The sequence below is a fragment of the Phoenix dactylifera genome, chromosome 14, assembly GCF_051530095.1.
Source record: "Phoenix dactylifera cultivar Ajwa chromosome 14, Ajwa_hap1_PhDact_Kaust_v1.1, whole genome shotgun sequence".
In the NCBI taxonomy this organism is placed as follows: Eukaryota; Viridiplantae; Streptophyta; class Magnoliopsida; order Arecales; family Arecaceae; genus Phoenix; species Phoenix dactylifera.
In genome coordinates, this window is record NC_143203.1 from 21,480,417 (window position 1) to 21,500,874 (window position 20,458).

The 20,458-nt window shown below is 36.3% G+C and overlaps 2 protein-coding genes across 4 annotated transcripts; one reads left to right on the plus strand and one right to left on the minus strand.

Annotated features, from left to right (window-relative positions):
• Positions 1 to 893: 893 nt before the first annotated feature.
• LOC120112702 (zinc finger CCCH domain-containing protein 13-like) lies at positions 894 to 16,729 on the plus strand. Of its 3 annotated transcripts, XM_089927337.1 has the most exons (13): positions 894 to 1,010; positions 1,102 to 1,243; positions 1,274 to 1,294; positions 6,276 to 6,413; positions 6,608 to 6,641; positions 8,323 to 8,464; positions 8,601 to 8,657; positions 13,213 to 13,310; positions 13,434 to 13,505; positions 13,663 to 13,886; positions 14,497 to 14,705; positions 14,999 to 15,217; positions 16,474 to 16,729. In XM_089927337.1, the coding sequence occupies exons 1-13, from the start codon at positions 909 to 911 to the stop codon at positions 16,567 to 16,569; spliced, it is 1,554 nt and encodes a 517-aa protein (XP_089783463.1). In that variant the 5' UTR covers positions 894 to 908; the 3' UTR covers positions 16,570 to 16,729. The 3 variants fall into 3 exon arrangements, with proteins under 3 accessions (XP_089783463.1, XP_088567127.2, XP_088567128.2); XM_088711001.2 differs by having other exon boundaries at positions 907 to 1,010; positions 1,102 to 1,294; XM_088711002.2 differs by having other exon boundaries at positions 908 to 1,010; positions 1,102 to 1,294; positions 14,999 to 15,208.
• A 702-nt stretch (positions 16,730 to 17,431) lies between these two features.
• LOC103698771 (transcription factor MYB23-like) lies at positions 17,432 to 20,088 on the minus strand. Its single transcript, XM_088710344.2, has 4 exons — positions 19,708 to 20,088; positions 19,491 to 19,620; positions 17,801 to 18,189; positions 17,432 to 17,604 (listed from the first exon to the last, which is right to left on the minus strand). Exons 1-4 carry the CDS (start codon positions 19,865 to 19,867, stop codon positions 17,432 to 17,434), a joined length of 852 nt encoding a protein of 283 aa, XP_088566470.2. The 5' UTR covers positions 19,868 to 20,088.
• Between the last annotated feature and the right edge of the window lie 370 nt (positions 20,089 to 20,458).

Consider the following 20,458-nt stretch of genomic DNA (forward strand, 5'->3'; position numbering starts at 1 on the left):
TAAAAAAAAAAAAAATCGCCCTCCTTCCCTAGTCCCAATTATCTTGATTATATTTTACACAACTAATTGGTTAGCAACCTACTTCTATTAGATTTGATTCGACCAGGCCCAACCTGGCTTAGCTCACCTCCCTTAACCACACAATCTTGGAGCTCAATCTGGGAATTGAAATGAGTTGGGCCTTCCCAAAGATACAAAACCCGGCAGCATGACGCAAAAAATGTAAGCTTCAACCTGCCGACTAAGTCATCTTGCATTCACCACAAAATGAGTAGGCATAATCTGGACCACCTGAATTGAGTGAGATGAGATACTTCGGCATTTGCATTACCATTATGTGCCCCTACCTCACTTCAGATTCTGCTTTGGTAGAATAATTTGTCATGGATTTCCAATTCATCTAGATTGATGACTTTCTTATTATATCTTCTCCACACATGTACATAGCATATGGGAGGAGCAAACCTGTCTAATTTACTATTAAATATTTAAATTATTTTTTTAATATACCTGATGATCTTGAATTTATTATATTTATCAAAATTTTATCTCAGTTCCTAAATTATTGCTTGACTTCTCGAAAATGCCGGCCTCCCTATTTTTCCCGACTTTTCTTCTCCGGTGAAGCAGATCGAGATCGTGGTACATATCTCGATACAAAACTGACCAATATGGCTGACATTTCATGTTTCAAAAACTATATTTTCGCCTCTATTTCTTCGAAGCAGAATACACATTGAACTACATAATTTATAATGACTGTAAGATAGGTCCCACGTATCCAATCCTAATCTAATTTTATCTCATGCAATCCAACCTAATTTGATTGCATCTGATTAGATCAAAGTCAGCAGCTCGACCCATCTCACCACACCGAATCACATAGTTAGCCCAATCTAGATCGGCAAATGGATTGGGTTGGGCTCGTACGGTGGCCCATTTTGCGGTTCTATAAACGGACCCACTCACCACAAACGAAGGCCGCTCTTGGAAGGGATACTTGGGCGAAGGTATGTCGGTTACCATTCCGTGATGAAACCCTACCTCTCTCAATCGCCTTCGATTCACCATGCTGTGACCCCTGAAACTAAATAATCCTAGGGCTTCTTCTTTCCTCCGCCGCTGAGGGAGTCTCGAGTCTCCTATTATAATCTGTTCCCGTTCGCGATGCTGGGACGGAAGCTGTACAAGACGAAGCTGTGCATACTCTACCAGCGCGGCCGCTGCGCTCGCCAGAGCTGCAACTTCGCCCACGGCGACGCCGAGCTCCGCCGCTTCGCCGGTTCTTTCCCTGGTAATCGTTCAAAACTCCAAAGAATTACTATTAGAATTCGTTCTTTTTCTCTCTTTTTACCTTTTTATTTTGATTCGAGCTGAAATGCCCGATTTTGTTTTTGGATCTGCCCTTTTCTTGTGGTATCGTGAAGATTGTTCAAATTTGTAGGGTTTCTATGGAAATTAATAAGCGAGAGGCACAGTGGAAAAAGGTTTTGGATTTAACATGTCTGCTGCACTGAGAGGAAGCTTTCTTTTTGGGGTTCAAGAGCTTGGGAAATTTTTCCTGGATTATTGATTAAATTGTAGGTAAAAAGAGCATAAATATTAATCAATTTAACCAGAATTCATGGATCGCATCATTCGTGATGATGAACCAAATGATTGTATGAAATTTATGCGATGGTTTTCTTTATGTAAATATAAAGGACCCTGTAGATATATTCTATGATTATATTGTCGTGATGTTCTATATTGCACCCATCTAATTAAATATCGTTAGGAAATTGGCACATGATCGATGAGGTTGAGGGTCTGTTGCCCTTTGAGCTCCTCCTTTGATCATATTTTAGAGGGAGGGTCACAAGGCAAACCTATAACGAGAATTAATTCTACTAGTATTTGACACATGTGATGCATATGTTTATCCAAGAAAAATGGACATTGATGGATAGTTCGTATACCAAGTGCTTGGAGGAAATTTGATAAATATACTCCTGATCAATGTAACTGTGATTTTCTCTCTTTGTCTTAGTGGTTATACGCAGGGTGTATTTATTAGAGAAATGGGTGTACCTATAAGAGGAAAGGAGGCACTCATCTGCTCATAGAGGGTTTTGTGGATTGGGGGTGGAGAAGTGCGGGTCCATCCCTGGAAGTATATCTCCCAAGACTCCAAACTACCTACATCCAAATCTCATCCCTCCTTCTGACATGTCCTCTATTGTAATAACTTGATGGTGAAACAGATTAAAAAAAAGATAAATAATTATATTATATAGTATTATGATATGAAATTCCTTCTCAACTTTATTCATTTATTTATTTTGCTAGGTTTTGTTTGGTCTCGAAATTCAACAATACCTCTTCTTCATAAGTGGAACATCACTTTTTCTCCTTATGTATTTTTCTAAAAAGCCTTTTGACTCTTTTATATTTTCCAAGTTCTCTTAGCCGAAGAGAAATCAAGATTTTAATAATGGTAACCCTCAAAAACCATTTTTGGGAATAAAATAATACTTGCCATTGTAACATTTTTAGCCTTTATAATATGAAGAATTGGAAGGTAATAAAATAATTTTCTCAAGTCAACGTCCATATAATAAAATATTTTTTTATATATGCATCGAAGTTTCTTAAACTAGTATAGAGATTTAGTTTTTCGACTATTATTTTAATATGATCGGTATAAAAGCATTGTTCTCATTATAAGATGGTCATTATAATGGAATGGTGGGCAAATGGTACCATGATTTGGATCAGTGTTTTAAAAGGCAGCTGCGGTATACAGGCAGTCAAGGGACTGAATAATGCATGTGGTATGCAGGTTGCATATGTAGCTGCTATTTTTTTAACTATTTAAAATAAATAAATACATTAAATACAATAAAAACAACAATAATGTTAGTAATATTTTTTCAAACCCATGGCAACATTAATAATAGCAACGACTAACAATAACTGCTTACTACTTAGTATTTAATATCTACTAGCAATAGTTATAATATAATTAACATGCTACATTCTTAATGGCCATATCATGCCTACCTGAAACCTCCATCAAACCTAACTATTGATTTGAACCTGATTCATCCTTGCGGGGCTACATCAAGAGTGGGCTGCATGTTTGGCTAGAATCTAAGCGGGCGAATACATGACTGTACAACTCTCGGTGGACGGCTTTATTGATCTATTTGTAGTATGACTACATATTGTAAGAACCACATATAAGCAATGCGGTGTGGTAAAGGGACTGCGTCTGCCTATGCAGCTGCATGCACCACAGTTTACAACACTGATTTATTTCATTTGTTTTATCTATGCAAAATCATGGGAGTGCGTGAAACAATGATAATGACCATTATGATGTTATTTTATTAATAGCCTTTTTAGTAGATTGCTGTGCATATCCAAAATATTGTACTTCTTTTTTTATGTTAAAATATCAAATGCGCATTTTCAGAAACAATGTGAATTTCTTAACTATAGTATTTAAAATTGTTTTCGCGTAGACAATAACTGCTTATGCAGTATATCGGATACTATTGAATCTACTTTGATGTATTTAGTCTTCATAATGTTATAAAAGTGTGTAAACATGAACAGGATTTAAAAATAATTACTAATTGAGATATACAGGTTTTAATAGTGAACATTGTTACCGATACACGCTTGGACGTACATTGCATGTGTTCATTTGCTAGTACACAATTCAATCCATAATTCTCTCTTCCATGCCATTAAATTTAAGTTTGTTCTCCAGATCTCCTTGTACAACCTCTTAATGCAATTCATGCCCTAGGGTCTCTGTGATTTTTCTAAAACTATAAAGTCTTGGTCTGTAATTAGCTTCTATCATCTCCATTTTCTAGAGCCATAGGGATACAATATGGGGCTTGTCTCACAAATCAACAGGATAGTGTGATTTGCCCTCATCTAGGATCAGGAACAGATTAAATTTGGACACACAAGACTTATCTTTTAGTTGTTTGAAGTGAATCTGCAAAGAAGGTTTCAAATGTCAATCATATCATACCATATCTACCCTGTATTTCGAGCCATGTTTACATGTATCGACACTGGGGTATCATTTGTTTGGGCATACTTTGAATTTAAATGGTTGGCATACCAGTAAGTGAGCAAAATGGGGGCGATATGCTGTTTGTAAATAAAATACCATCCTCTAAGTACAATTTTCAACTTTTCTTGCTAGGAAATCTTTAGCAAGGTTAAAATCCTTGCTGAGATGCCAAGGCTTCTTCCACAGTGTTCAAGGCTTCTTATCTATATCTAAGACCTTTCTCCCCCTGGCTTTTATATGGACTGCACATACTGGTAATTGTTTGGCAAGACCATTCAACTTGGTAAGTCTCTATGGGCCTATTTTTTTCTCTCTTTTGTGACACCATCATACTACCAGAAGTTTAATCTGAGTTGATTTTGGGTTATCATGCAAATATATCTCTTTTCTTGGGTTTTCAAAGATAAGGCTTTTCTAATTAACTTCTTGCTGATTATACATGAGCAAGAATAAATTCAAGAATATTCACTATATTTTGTTACTAAAACAATATATGCTTGATTCTGGGGAAGTTCAATAACAACCCACTAACGCGTTCACTCATTTCCTGCCTTCATACCTCCTGGGATTTCCTGTGACAGTGTGGGCTGACTGCATTTATATACCAATTGAGGAAATTGGAAACACCTATAGTTTGCAATATTACCAATTGTCTAATTACTTTATTGGTTATTATATTTGGCACCTTCTATGAGTGTGATTGCTTCAGAAAAAATGTTGCATCTATACATTTTAATTTTACCCTTTTATTATCAATTAAATTCTTGTCATGCACACGTGAAAACACTATCTATGTTGGTTTATCTTGTACACTTTACTGACTTTGTAGTTGTCCTTGTGGCTGGCACCAATGAGGTTTAAGATGATGATGCATTTTCTGTTTTAAAGTAAAACATGCAACTTGGTGGCTTGTTCTACATTCTGGAAAATAATTTGCTTGCATTCTTTTACCTTCAGAAAATGAATTTGAATGGCAAAAAGTGATGGTCAAGGGAACTGAATTAAAGAATTAATCAATATGGACTAGATGATCAGGAAAAAAAGGGGTGTATAATCACTTTAGGAGCAGACCTTCAAAACAATAGAATGGATACGAACCATTTCTTAACCCATATTTAGTTGAATTTCAAAAAATGATCTGTACTGGCAAGTTTTAATTGACAATTTATAAAATTGTTTAATATTATTGCCATATCGTTTCATGGGCGTACTTATTCTGTCTTTTTTGTTTGGTTTCCTCTGAACTGCGCTTGCATTATGTAACTAAACTCACTCTGCTTTGGAAAAATAATGGACCTGAGTACCATTGACTGCAGATGAAAACTATGCCTTTGTTTTTTTCTGATCGAAAATCTGCCCACGTGAAGCTTATTGCAGAACAAATGTGGCATAGTTACTGGTTTCCTTTTGATTTTGTTATCGATCAAATTATCAACCTTTCCAACAGCTTTACTAGTCTCTGCAATTCGACGATGATGCATGCTGGTTTTTGGTAGTCTCGCCAGTTGGTGGTGTGATATATATGTTGCTTAATTCTGCTAGTGATTCCGTATTCCACGGAGGTGATATGAAGGATTTGTTCAATATTAAGTTTGCTACATGCTTATTGGAATATGCCCTTTGTATTATGATCTCTATGTTATTAGCAGATTCAGCAAATACTCGAATTGAGTCATGCAGTTGTTTTAGTTGTTGTTCAGTTGGTATCAGTTCCATCCTGGGGATCCTTGTAAATTAGCATTCTAAGATTTATTGCACAGGAGATATTTTTCGAGCTTATACTTGGAGGATATTTTCACAGCTCAGAATGAGTATATTGGATGGAAGGTTCTTGCTCAATATAACTAATGATACCAAAGTTTCTACTACTCTCCTTTTTCTATCACTCCAGAAGGCAGCTATGACATCTTCTCTATCATTTGTTTTTTCAATGTTCAAAGGGCTCTCTCAGTGACCTAAGATCGTACCTCACTATTTCCGTATCTGTTAGTTTTATGGCTCACTTGTTTATGTGGCCTTTTGGAATTGTTGAGGAGGCAGTACTACTTATCATAATTGAATTTCCCATATTTCTCATGGTGATGGTAAGCTTGATAAAATTAATGGGTTCTTCAGTCTCCACGCACCTTCCCTTCATATATTCAAAGTGGAAAAGACTTTCTTCCCCTGCTTGAAACTCTACTGTTTTCCTCACTTTCAGGTAGACGGGAATATAGAAATGGAAACTTGAGAGGTAATCTTGACAGAAGGCATTCTCCTTATCGGAGATATTCCCCTGTAAGAGATGCAAGAGGTCATCATTCTTATCATGGTCATAAATCAATTTCTCATGATAGGGGTAAGCAGTCTCCTGAACCTAGTGTTTTCCCTTATTGGTTTTTTCTAATGTCTTACTAGATTGAGCTTCCATTTATTGTGGCGCCTGTAATTTGTGTTACTATATCTGATAAAGCCTTTCTTTTTGTATATATTGTGGTTATCATGCCTTTTCCTTGTACAGCCTTGTTATGACCTTTGAAACTCTACTTGCAGGCTCTAGTCCTTCAAGGTCCCCAATCAAAAGGAGGTGAGGTTGAAATCTGCTTAAATAGTATCTCAGAATCTTCAGTGTATAAGTTATTATAAGTAATTGAATTTAATTGTTAAGCGAATCTTTGCAATTTCAAGGACCAAAAACAAACCAATTATGATGGGTCCTTATCCAGTAATTGGTAACGTAATATCTCCATTCTCATTCTCCAGTATTTGTCTGCTAACTGATAAATAAATGTGTAAATTACTGTCTGCAACTTATTTCTTTTTCTCAACAATAATTCCTATTTGGATGTGGTTCCGAACCAATGATTTCCTCTATGAAGAACATCTGAAACTTTATTCACTTATATAGTATCTGAGATATTACAATGAGACCAACTCTTTCTAATAAATGGGGGCTAAAATGAACCTATACAAGGGCAATCCAAATACAATTCGGACTTCGATTTAGCAAGGACTCTTATTAGCTTAACCATCAATTATATGAGGATAATTAAGAATAAGCCAAAGGACTAACTTAAGTTTTTGGCCCGTTACATTTCTAACCACTCAATGGAGATAGCTGTAGCTCTAATCTAGGTTGGGTCCAAAACATGGACTAGATATCGTGTGCCCTATATTAAAGAAAAATTCTTCATTTTCTCCTACTGGCACAAATTTATGTGAGACCCTCCTTCTCCTACAGATAGGAATCTCTGATAACAAAGAGGACACCGCCATACATAAACTTAGGTGCCATTTGGCATCACTTTTATTTTTGTTATTTTTTAAAAAACAGAAAATAAAAATTTTATTCCCATTTTTTCAAAATTTTAAAAACATAAATATATTTGGTGTTGCCAATTATTTTTTTAAAATATAAACATGACGATGGCGATGGAGGTGATGGTGGTAGCAATGGAGGTGGTGGTGGTGTTGGTGGCAAGGAGACGGCGGCATGGCGGAGGTGGCGACGATGGCGGCCGGGTGGCAGGGGCACCGACGATGTTTCGAAGGCGACAATGATGGTGGGGGTATGGTGGAGACTATGACAACAGTAGTGCTGGGAGGGATGCTAGCTATGTAGTGGAGGTGGCTAATGGTGGCGGTGGTGGGGAGGCAACGACAATGAAGTCATAGGAGTATTGGCAATATGGCAAAGACAACAATGGTGGTGGCGTGGTGGTGAAGGCAATGATGGTGGTGGCGGAGGTGATGTTATGGTAGTGGTAAAAAAATATGAGTTTCTTATTTTTGAAAATATTGAAAGTAAGAATTTCTTACTTCCATATTTCTAGAAATAATAAAAGTAAATTTTGAAAATAAAAAATAATAATAATAGCACTGAACATTTTTTGGTTTGGTTTCCGTGATTTTATTTTAAATATAGAAAATAAGAAATAAAAGCAATGCCAAACAATCTCTTAGTTTTTTTACCTTTTTTACTTTTTTTTATTTTCAAGTAACTAGTAGATATGAATAATTAAAAAGAAATTATAGTGTCCAAAATAATATCCCAAGCAACTTTCTTCTTTTTTTCTTTTGTTATACCTATATACTTAACATGGCTTGCAACTACAAAGAACTGTCCATGTCACCACAAATAAAGATACTGTTAACTACCATTGCCCTTAGTAGCTTGACAAAGTTTTGACACATAATGTTTAGATATTGACTAGAACCTTATAATGACTGAATTTTACTTTATAGTGAATCATCCATGGTTATTTCAGTGAAAGAAGGTATAGGAAGAAGCAGCGTGTGGATGGAGAAAGTGATGTTTCTGGAAGCTTTAAAATTTCTGATGGTTCTGAAGATATAAAAAAAGGAGACAAGGTTTCATTTTACAATGAGAAGATTGATCTGGAAGAGCAGGTTTGCGTTATCAACTGTAACTCATCAACATATATGGTTGACTGCCATTTGAAGTGCCATGATACAGAGACTGTTTATACTGTTTGCTGCTACATTTTTTCCAACTCATGTTTTTTCCCAAATTAACCTTTTGCAGCTAAAGCAAATACAGTTGGATATTGAGATGCTTGATGATCATAAATCTGAACTAGAGGTTGGTTTTTGTTTGTTCAATATTGTTTTTCTTTTTATTGTCACTACTGCATCTGTCATAATTAGTGATGTTTAAATATGTCATAATTAATCTGATTTTTGATCAACAAATACAAGGCATGCATTTTTTAAGAAAAACAACTATTTTCATGAAACGGTACCTGTTTTCTTTAGATTTATCTTTTTGTGGATTTGAAATTTGAAATTTCTTTTTTACATTTGCTATTTATAGGTAGAATAATGTCAAGCATTTCTGTTACTTTGCTCTTTTTGTTTGAACATGTGAAACATTTCAAGTAGCATTTCTTGTATTTTAAATTTTAGGCTCATAAACTTTTTGTCTTATTGCTTCTGTGAGTTGCCTTGTTAAATATCTCCAAAGCTTTAAAAAATGTTCTCGCGCATTCATAAATAAAATGCGAGTTTCTTGGCGTCAGTAGGTTTAATATCTTGAAATACTATAATTTAGCCTTTATGTTTTATCTAACCATAGTTTCCTTTGTTAGGTAGTTTTTAAGGGGTCTAAGAAGAAAATAAAATAATATTTAGTTTTGAATTTTTCCTATTTTACTCATGAAGCACGTAGCCCAAAACAATTCTGTTTTCTTAATACATAGCAATTTCACCAAGAGAATCGCCTTCAATTCTTAATGGACTGAAGTTTATAGATTCGTGTTTCAAAGTGACTTATGCACCCCTTGTTCCCGTAAGCCAATTAAGCCTCTTAGCTCTAAGAGGACAGCTTGGACTTGCTATCTATCACGATTAGGTTTCATAAAACTGAAAATTAATTGAAACTTATTGGTACCATATAGAACTTCAACAAATTTTTTGATTTAATTTTGAGCAGTCTTTATTTATTATTTAAGTTATATATATTCTCCTGTTTGTAATCAAATTTTCAGATGAACTTCTATATATAGCCTTGCATGTTATAGAAGGCATCCAAATATATATTAGAAGAAAAGCATTAAATTTTCTAGTGAAAATGATTATAAGGAAAAAATGGATGGTGGATTTAATATACTGAGGAAAAAAGTGCAGAAGTCCATCCATAGGCATTGCATCTTGTCCCAACTATTTGGGTTTGGCTTTAGATCCTTTTTTGACAAGCCTTCCTACTTAAGGCAACCTCAGATTTTAGAAAAAGGGCAGAAACTACAACAAACAATAAGAGACAAATTTCTATTAATCATACCCAACCAACATAGAATAAAAAATTCTGTTGCAGTCATGAATTAGAAGATAAGACTGAAGGCTTTGGATCAAGAATTTAATATAACTTCCCCAGACAGAAGGATTTGATTGTTGTGAAATTGGAAAAATGTTAATTCAGCCGAGCTTTATGTCGATCATTCAAATGTTTCATCAGGAGTGGGGGTGCAAGCATAATTGATAGACTTACGATATTCAGGATATGTTTCTAGTTTTCTTGTGATGTGGTTTTCCTTTCATGGCTAGTTTTGAATTCATCATTCATGCATTATTAAATGGTCGTGTGACTTTCTCAATTGGCCATGCGAGTTCAAGTGTATAATAATTTCTTCATATTGTAAAAGAGCTAGTGTATTCTGTTCAGATGAGAAGAAATATGATTTATGCTTTTCAGTATTGACATCTAGAGGGAGTTTGATGCGCTATTAATTTAGGAAGATTTAAATCTGATTTACAGTGAGTTCAGGGATAAGTATGAAGCATTGCCTTAAACTTGGTAAAAATAAATTATTAGTATTATGGCATTTACAACCTTTGTCTCCATATCTCAGACATCTTCCTAGCTTGGAGATTGAGTACCACTTGGGTGCCTTGTGTGATGGCCTTAATCTGTGGACTTTACTATCAAATGTTGCATCTTTGAGAATTCATTCTTCCCTTAGGATTTATTTTTTTCTCTGACTTGCCTTTTAATTGTCATGGTTTTGCCTTGTATTTAAGGCTTAAATTTTCGTTCTCTTTAATCTCTTTTAGGGACTCCACAACTACTGTTTCAACCTTTGTTATATCTTTGTATTTATCTTTTTCCTCAGATCTAAATCAGTTAGATGACCATGATGCCGTTTGTAATTTTTGTGTTCACTTCTAGTGTCCGAAAAACTTCAAGATTGATCACTTCTTTAATGCATCAAGCTCTTCTGCCATGATCTTTGTTGACTTGCTTCATCATGCCTAAGAATACTTTGTAACCAAACTCTTTTCCATTTTCTTGTGGCTTGTCTCTTGTTTAAATTGTATGGAGCATGACCTTCCAATATCTAATCAAAGCAATCTACCTTGATGCTGATAAACTTATTGAATAATTAAAACTGTCACTGATTTAGAGCATTTGCCTGTTTTTTAGCTCACTTTAGCTATTTAAGCAATCTTCTCAGCATATAGTTTAATAATTTAAAAGGTGATTTTCCAATATTTTACTTTTTTGTGAACTAAAACAATTGGGACTGGGAGGTTAGACCCCACTTACAATGATTTTTGTTTGAGTGCCCTTTGTTGCTATGTGTTGCTTTTGTGACTTCTGGTGCCATCATAACTTACATTAGTGTCCAACTTCTTTTGGTTTCTGGTTATTAACTATGTTGGTGATTCAGCATGCACATGGTTCATTATCCATGATTGTGCTGTTAAGCATTATGTTCATCTTTTTTTTTGCTTTAGCTCCTAAACTTCCTATTTCCCTATTGTACTCACGATGTTGTTGCTAGTTGCTCCTATGTTGTTTGTCCTCTTGTCCACTGATCTACCACTTAGTGAATGTCCAATCTTTTTTGGTAAACTGCTGGTTTGTATGGTTCGCCTTGAGTTTTTGGTAATTAGCAATAGCCTATTGTATTTTGTATACCAGTTCTAAACATGATGGCCTATTATTAGTCTTTGATGATTCCATAAATGCACCCATATGTTGAGTACATTTATGTTACCAACAAGAGGTACATGTGGGTCTAAATGAGGTATTCTACAATTTTTTGAAGGTAATGATTCTGCTTGGGTTAATTCATATTAGTAAAATTTGAGTGCCAAATAATGTCATGGTGATGTATCCTAGTGCATTCATATTCAAGGTCCATCGAATCAGTACTGGGGCTTGTATTGGCTGGCAATTGATTCGTACCATGCCATATTAGGGCATTGCCGAAACAGGGAGAGGGAGAATTATAAGGGGATGGTGAGGAGGAGAGGGTGCTGCCGTTGAGGGAGCACCTCTGCTCAGAGCCCTTTGCTACCAAGTTTGCAATGCGGAAAGGGGGGGGGGGGGAGGGGTCGGGGCGGCAATTTACTCTGCTGTCAAGAGAGAGAAGACCTACGTTCTTAGCGGCGGCTGGCATCCGAAGAGAGAGCAATGGAGCTACAGTATGGGAGATTTCTGTCTTCAAGAGAGGTTTGAGAGAGGTCATCGGGGGAAGGGGGGCAAGGGGGATATAAGCCAAACCAACCCGACCTGTTCAATCATCGAGGGTCGACGTCGATTAATTCAGTTAGGGGTGGCAATTTACTCCGCCCCATAGGATGCCCGACCCGGTCCAACCCTTATGGGGTGGGTTTTACCTGACTCGTAGTGGATCTAGGGTGGATACAAGTAATGGTAAAATTCATCCCAAACCTGATTTGGATATTTGTAACTCTTTATAAATTCTCTTTGCGAGGCAAAAAAATATCTTGTATGAAAAAAATTGATTTTTGTAACTTTACCTGACCCGATTTGTGCAACCTGCTCCGTCCCACCCCGAGACTCCTCACCCGCCCTGTCATACCCCAAGGCAAGTACAAGGCAGGTATGGGTAATGGCCTACCCAACCCATACTCGACTTGTTGCCATCCTCAAGTTCGGTATGGGCTGAACCATCTGGTGCGGGTCCAGTTCGGCAATCATTGTTCATATTAATTAATATGGTTTCATACATGCCAAATCTCGACTTTCTCATGATACAAGTTCAGTAGTCCACATTTCTTGATATATATGAAAGGTTCCAAATCATGATCATTCTTGGCTTCCAAAGCTTCATGTTCACATACCTCCCAACCACTTTACTTTTCTGCACATATCATTGATTAGATACTCGTATAATGCTTAACTCGTGAGTCTTCATCACATAAAGGCCAAAGCAGGTTCCTTAAGCATGAGGAAACTATTGCTATATTCAACATGTTTATCTTACGGCAACTTTTTATAGCCTGAAAATGGATTGTGTTGCATCTGACAGATTTATAGTATCCTCATGCCAAGTTAAAGAAGAAAAAGCCTTCTTGATCCTTGAAATCAAATGCAACCTATTTGCATTGCAAGGAATGCAAAATATATGAGAATATCACTGTACGACATGCTGACATATGACTACACAAATTATGACAATGGGTGTCAATTGTATTGACTGACCCATAACATTTACCCGGGTTTGTACCTTGTGGCTTCTTGTTATATGCTGTTATATCTTTTGAAGTATTGTATGTGTAAGCTTTATATGTTTCTGCTGCATCTCTATAGCTGATGATGTAACTTTTGTGGCTGCCTTGCTGCATGCATTGCTTTTTTTGTAATTTGTAATTATTTGTTCTGTTTGTAGATCTTTTTGGAGGAAAAGGTTGATGAAGCACAAAAGCTTTCTAGTAGAATAGAGGACCTTGAGTCAAAACTGAACAAAGAACAAGAAGACCGTAAAAGGTGTTATTTTTGCTTATATTCATCTGTCCCTGAGAAATATCATATATTTTTGTAACTGCTTCAAGAAGGAATATATATTTTTTACTTTTGTCTTTTTTTTCATTCTATTGATGTTCTTTGTAGGATTACTTTAAAAATGAAAAAGTTTATCAAAGCTCATAGGCATTATATGAAGGCACAGGAGGAGTTGAAAAGGCAAGTCTTTCGTTCACTTATTTGAGAAATGTCTTTAGCTTTTTTATTTTTCCCCCCTTTTTGGTTGTGTCGGCTTCTGGATTATTCTTGCTCTTTGTGGACATTTTTTCCAGAGCAACCAAGTATGGATGATTGACTCATGATTGCAACTGTACAGGTCACAAGCTCGTTTTCAAAAGTTGGGCGATCAGCTTAGTTCGGATATGTTAAAGACCAGTGCCAATGAAGAAGAGTCAAGTGTAAATGTTGTAAGTGATGCAGAGCCTGATGATGATGGTGATCATCAGATCAGCTCAAGGAACGATTTGCTGCGGAATGATGTTTCTTCAGCCAAGAGGAGGTCGTTTGTTGATCCAGCAACTAGCGAAGAAGCAAAAATAGGTAAGTTGATCGAGAAGTTCTTATCCTAGTTCTTAAATTTATATTGCTGTTTTACTTCCCTTCAAAATTTGAATCTGAGACAGGTTTTCTAGTTGCTAGCTAATTGTTTGACAGATATATGTGTAGATAGATATGCCTTACTGTTCACTAATGTTCTGTATATTTCACTTTGTTTTTATTCTTTTATATTTATCATTGACATTTACTGCATATACATGATTTCTTATAGTGTAATTTTGTGATTCATAAAATTTTGATTTGTGCATGAGGTTTTGATTATCATAAGACTTCCACACTACTTTTATGCATCTGATAGTAAGTCTTATGTGTCAATCCACTCTAGCATTCAAAAAACAATTTCCCATTCCTAAACTTTTACTTAGGTAATAGATACTTTTTTTTTTGGGTCTTTTCTAACATCAATTTACAACCATTAGTTGGGTAAGATATCACATTTTGATTGGTAATCCTTTCTTCCTTCCTTTCTTTCTTTCTTTGTTTCTTTCTTAAAATTCTTTTTTTCAATTATAGGCTATCTGCCTCTATCCCCTTTTAAATGGTATTATATGTTTGAGCTTTTGTCTTGGTGAAATCATCTGGGTTGTTGTAGGGAATTCACGAAAGAGAGGAAGATATTCAGATATAATAACTAAATCAGAGAAGCTTATGAAGTCCGAAGGGCCCGCTCCTAATTCAGAACATAATAGCAAAGGAACTGACACAACAAAAACAGTCCTCATTAACAATAAGTCTTTGACAGATGACTACAAGCATAAACAAGGAAATTTTGATTCTGCTAGCACTGCCCCTATGGATAAGGTTAGATAATTTCTTTCCCCCTTCATGACATTTGCTTGCTATATTGATAAATTTCTCTCAAAATATGATTCCATATGAGAATCTTTACATTTCCCTCTATAGATACTTGTTTATCATCTTTAACAAGATAACAAAGAAATCAATAGCTATAATGCAGCAATAACTAAAAGCACTGTTGCCATTTACAATATGATTCCACATTTTGTTGAATGTTGTAGTACTGTTTTCCAATTGCATGAAGAGCTGCTTTTATAATTTTTGAGGTGCTTAAGCAGACATTTGTTACTTAACAGGTGAAAGGTTCTGAATCCAGACGCTCCTTGCCTTCAACCAGTATGGCTGCTAATGCAGTAGATGAACTCATTGAAGCCATTGAAATGGAGGAGAAAGCTGAAGCTATTGAAACTGCAAAAGATTTTGAAGATGGAGATGTGTTAAATAGAACCAAGTCAGCTTATATGCCACCCCCTCCTCCACCGGTCACTCAAAATGCGTACAAGCAGGTTAGGAAGGTCATATCCTTTTTCCTAAGGAGATTGTTGTGTTGCATAGAGGTGAAGGATGGATAGGTCTAGTTTGTTTGCCACCTGTCGGGCAAGTCCTGCACTTTGGATGGTTGACTCGCTCAAGATCATTTTCCCCTGTTCTGTAACTGCAGGCATATTTATCTAGTTCCATTTTAGGTTTTACCTCATCACATTGTCCTAATTGTTTGATGTGTTATTATGTCTATATCACAAATATTTTAACCCACTAGTTTATTCTACTATGCGGCCCAACCCGTCCCACTTACCCATGCCCTTGCTTTTATGCACACAATAGTTATAATAGAAATAACATATTTTATCTTCTCAGTCCAGCCTTTTTCTCAAAATAAAATTGTAGCTTTTATAATGGATGTCATTGGCCACAATAATTGGAATTAACCAAAACAATGGTATTATGTAATGAGACCACTTTTTGCAGGTTATCCTTTTTTTAGTGTACTGAATTTTGATACTTTTAAGAATATTGAACTATACATAATATCGTTTCAGATGTATAAAATTCTTTTTTTATATAAAACCCAAAGAAATGACAAGAAATTGTATATAGATAGAGGAGAAAATAACAATGTGGAAAACAAGACGGATTTTTGACAATATCCTGTAAGCAGTGAAAAGATCAAAACTATGACTGTTTTTCATTCTGGAAAATGACCTTTGTAATAGATTAGCAGATGGTTATTATTTAGACTCCCATCGAGTATATATAACAATTTGTGAGACCTTCAAAATCATTCATGGGCGTACGGGTACATAATCATTTAAAAATTGTTCATATTTAATGAAACCAATGTATATTGTAAGTTACAAGATTGTCATTCTATCCTAATTTTATTGACACTGACAGGTTTCCGTGAATTGCAGAATCTTAAAATGACAATTATTCTCTGAATAATTCTTGTTTTATCAAATTATTCATCAGGTTATACACGGCCTATCATGCACTCGTTATGAATTACAAATTGATGGACTATCTGGTGTTGCTGATGGCTTTGGTCTTGCTATTGTTTGTTGTTACTTCTCCCATGCTTCTTTTTCCATAAACTAGTTTATGAAATTTCTGATATCTTTTTCAATGTTATCTTTGATACCCCTATCTAAGAAATCCTACAAGATGTGCCCATTAATTCCTAGGAATGGTCAATGGATGGCTTTTTATTTAGCCTTCTAAAATTTGTTGTATATTATAAATCTTACCTGTACTTTTTTTTGCTTTGTTTCAGTACGAGGGTGATGATGAGGATGTAGATGTGGAAAAGGTGGATGCTGAAATGGTAGACATAGATATCGATAGTGAGGTGGAAATTGAGCAGATATAGCTCAAGCATCTTCTAGATGTGTTATGTTTAAAAGAAATTTTTTTCAAATGTTAATATTTTTACCAATTAGCTTGTCTTGGTAAATTTTAAAGCTCTTTCTTACGCTGTTGAAATTATTGCTGGTAATCCAATTTACAGATGCTTAATTTTCTTATTGTCATATAATTCTTCAGTGGGCGTAGTATTGTGGATCATTCAGGTCTGGATTTATCAATATGTATGTTTAGGTATTTCCTGTCAGTTTCATGTTTTATATTGTTATTAACTTATTTTTGAAGAGTTGTTCTTGATTATTGTCATTTTTCGTTTGCTGGTGCAGTCTCTTATAGGTTTCCATCATTGTAACGCTCAATAGATGGCCATTCAGGACTTCATTTTACTCGAAACTTATACAATATTGAACTCATTACACTTTATTCATCATTTCTTCTTCTTCTTCTTTTCTTTTGTTAGCATTCATCATCTTTTTTTCAAGGCATTGAATTTAATTATCTCATTTTTGGACATCAAACCTGTATTGGTACTTTAATTTGTTCCTGCTATGAGATCCTGGAAACAGAACATTCTCATAACCTTGTGCTGAACCTTATCACGAACCACTCCGTTGAACTGGATCCTTTACAAGCTCCAACAGGAAACTAATACAATTAAATGCACTTGTGGGTTTTCAAGTTAACCTTATTTATATGTATAACCAACCATTTTGCATATTGTTCTCATGCTTTATCGGAACGTATGTCGCACCTTTGCACGTGAGTTAGATTAGTGCATTTATTCATACAAATAGGTGGATTAGGTAAGCACCTAGTTTGGCTGCTTTTCTTGTTTTTTATTTCCTCTGCTTATTTATCATTTTATCTATTCATAAAACCTCAAGTAGAAGGGGCAATGAAAACTCGACAAAGTCTCTTGATAACTTCTTATCATAGATCTCAAATATTAGAGAATGGTGGCCCCTCATGTTGTTCTCAAGACTCTCAGAATTATTCGTGAGCATGACTTTGTCACCAGGAGCAGAGATCGAGAGAACATTTTCTGTAAAAAGTTATCAAAAAGATTTGCATGTAGAAACTGTTGATGTGTGGAAATGTTCCAATGTCATTGATATGAAGATACAAAACAACTTTAAGACTAGCATTATATTTCTGAATTATCAGTTAAAATCTCGGGATATGTCATATGGCCCCCAAGTCTCCCCAAAGATTGATATCCCGAAGCAGGTCATCCCAACCTCCAACTCGTGCAAGTGACTCATCATCTTTATTGTCCTCCAAGTCTTGGATGACCCTGTTGTCAGTTTGCATTTCCTTTGTTATGACATTTTCAACATTTGGCACACCAATCATCTGAGTATCCACCCGTGTTTTGTGATTCTCTGAAGATGGTATTTCTGGCACTTGAGTTTTTTCTTGCCGGATTTCACTTGCAGAAGATAGTTGATCCCTTGACCAAATCCAAGTCGTAGGAATGGTTTGAGGTCGTGGCTTAAAGACGATATTGCCGCGCTTGCTCCTCTCTCTGTGTTCTCTAACATCAGGCTTTTTGCTCAAATGAGAGTTCCAGTAGTTCTTAACGTCATTTGCAGTCCGGCCGGCAAGTCTGCCTGCTATTAGGGACCACCTGAACGAGATTGTTTCATTAGCTGACGAAATCTTTTCTAAAGATAAAAGGCCCTAATAACCCTGGTTTCTGGATTCCATGCAATTAGTGACTGCATCATGGTATAAGGCTGCTTTGTGTAGCATAATATGATGACAGTATCATGTGCATGCATCAACCATTTGGTGTCAATATATGTTTATGCTTTCCAGTTCATAGATGTTTTAGTCAACTATCATGGACTAGGTTAGGTCTCAATAGCTCTTTGCTATTTCCTTTAGCCAGACTAATTATGTGTATATATGTGCAAGGAGATTATTTTTTTCAAAAAAAATAATGCCATATTTGTGGCTGGAGATGCTTTGCAAATTGCAATACTGGGCACAGTATGCTGCTTCCTAGTGGCACATGTTACAACCAAGCAACCACTTACCAATTTGCCACTGATATTGATCGAATAGGTCATTGGGCCTCCGAAGAGTGTGCTATTGGTCACTTTGTACAAGCATAAGATTTGGACTCCCCCAATTAAACTAGTTTTTAGAATTACTGAGCCAATGTAAGTAGCGTTTCATTTTAGGGTCCATTGGACTCAATTGCTAGCCTCCAGCTACTGGCGTGCCAGACCTATCTGCACAAGCAAGCACAGGGAACCTATATGCGATTATCTTAATCATACTGCATGTAAGTCCCTAATGCCTACATGGATGTGTAGATTTAGCACATCTTGTCAGCCAATCATCAGATTTGCAGTGGCATGTTTCGAACTAAAATTATTAGAATTTGTACTCCGTGCGCACATAACCAATTTGTATGTGTTAAATTTACTGTTTATTATTACCGTTCCTATGTTTTTAAAGCAAATGAATCATAAACTTTCTGTCCCAAAATGCTAGCGATTCAAACTAAGTGAGCGAGCAAAGTTTAAGCTACAAGCAACCTTTCTCGTCTAAATATTGCCGTACGAAATTTCCAACATCTAAAACAAGTGCTTGGATCTTATCAAGATCGTGATCTTGTCTTGCTTTGCCCAGTTCAGTCATCCACCGTTTTCAAATGGGCTCACAGGAGATGATTCAACCTTATCGCACTGTATGGAAAGCGAAATGGAGAGGATATGATGAATCCATCTTACATAAATTTTGGCTTCCCAACCTTGCCTGAGGCCTAGTCTGGCAGTTGTCTCCTACCAAGCATAAATAACCTTCCTTACCCAAAACATATACCTTAGATATACACTGAAGGCTCAAACGCTAATGTCACTGAATCAAAGAAAGGGAACTAGTATAATGAACTAGATAGGCTCTTCTTTTGTGACTTGCCTGTTACCCAAAAGCTTGTGAAGCCTAACAATAAGATCAGCCTCGTCCTCCCCAAAGCTCCCTCTGTTGATGCCCGGGCTGAGATAATTCAGCCATCTCAGCCTGCAACTCTTTCTACACCTATTCAAGCCTTCATTAATAGAAATTCAATTCTATTAAACTCTTTTTAGTTTCCAGAACAATAAATACCTCAATGAGAACAGTTTTCCACACATACCTGCCCTCTGAGGAACATGGCGCCACTCCTTGGCGCCATACTTTTCGACGCATCCCCTAAGAAGAGCATCTTCTTCTACAGTCCATGCTCCTTTCCTGATACCAGGCTGCTTGGTGCCATTGGTTGAGTCAAAGCTCATTGCTGCTATAAACGTGTTCATTTCTCACCACCTTCCCTTTCTCCCCCTCCTTCCTCCCAAGTTTTCTGAATAGATGCTTCTTGTGATTCTGCAGTCTGTCCAGTACAATCGAGTTCCTTTAATACTAGCACTTAAGGATCGAGTTCATCGATGAGAGTCATAGTCAGTGAGATCTTAGGCATGGAGGATGATATTGCTGTCATCGAGCATGTGGGCAAGCAAAGCAATGCTTCCTATGTAAGACTGGGGAAAGGTGATCTCATGAGATGTTGGACTCCTGATCCAATAACTGGCGGCGATTGCGTGGATCCATTGGCTAAGGAAGGATGACATTGATCTTCTATAAATGGCTACAGGTTAGGTCTAACAGTCGATCGGCGGTAAGGGCTTCATTTTTTTGCCGCATGGCACTCTCTGCAAGTTTGGATGGTGAAGGCCATGCAATACGGAGACTTTTCTGCAGCAGATCAAGCATGCCTTTGCATTTGGCAGCTTCTTCATCCAATTCAAGATTGAATTGATGTTAAGTGTGCATGTTTATGAGTTATCGTAGCTATGTTTATAGGTTGGCCTCAGCAAAGTTGCCTACACTTCAGTCTGTTGTATATTGTA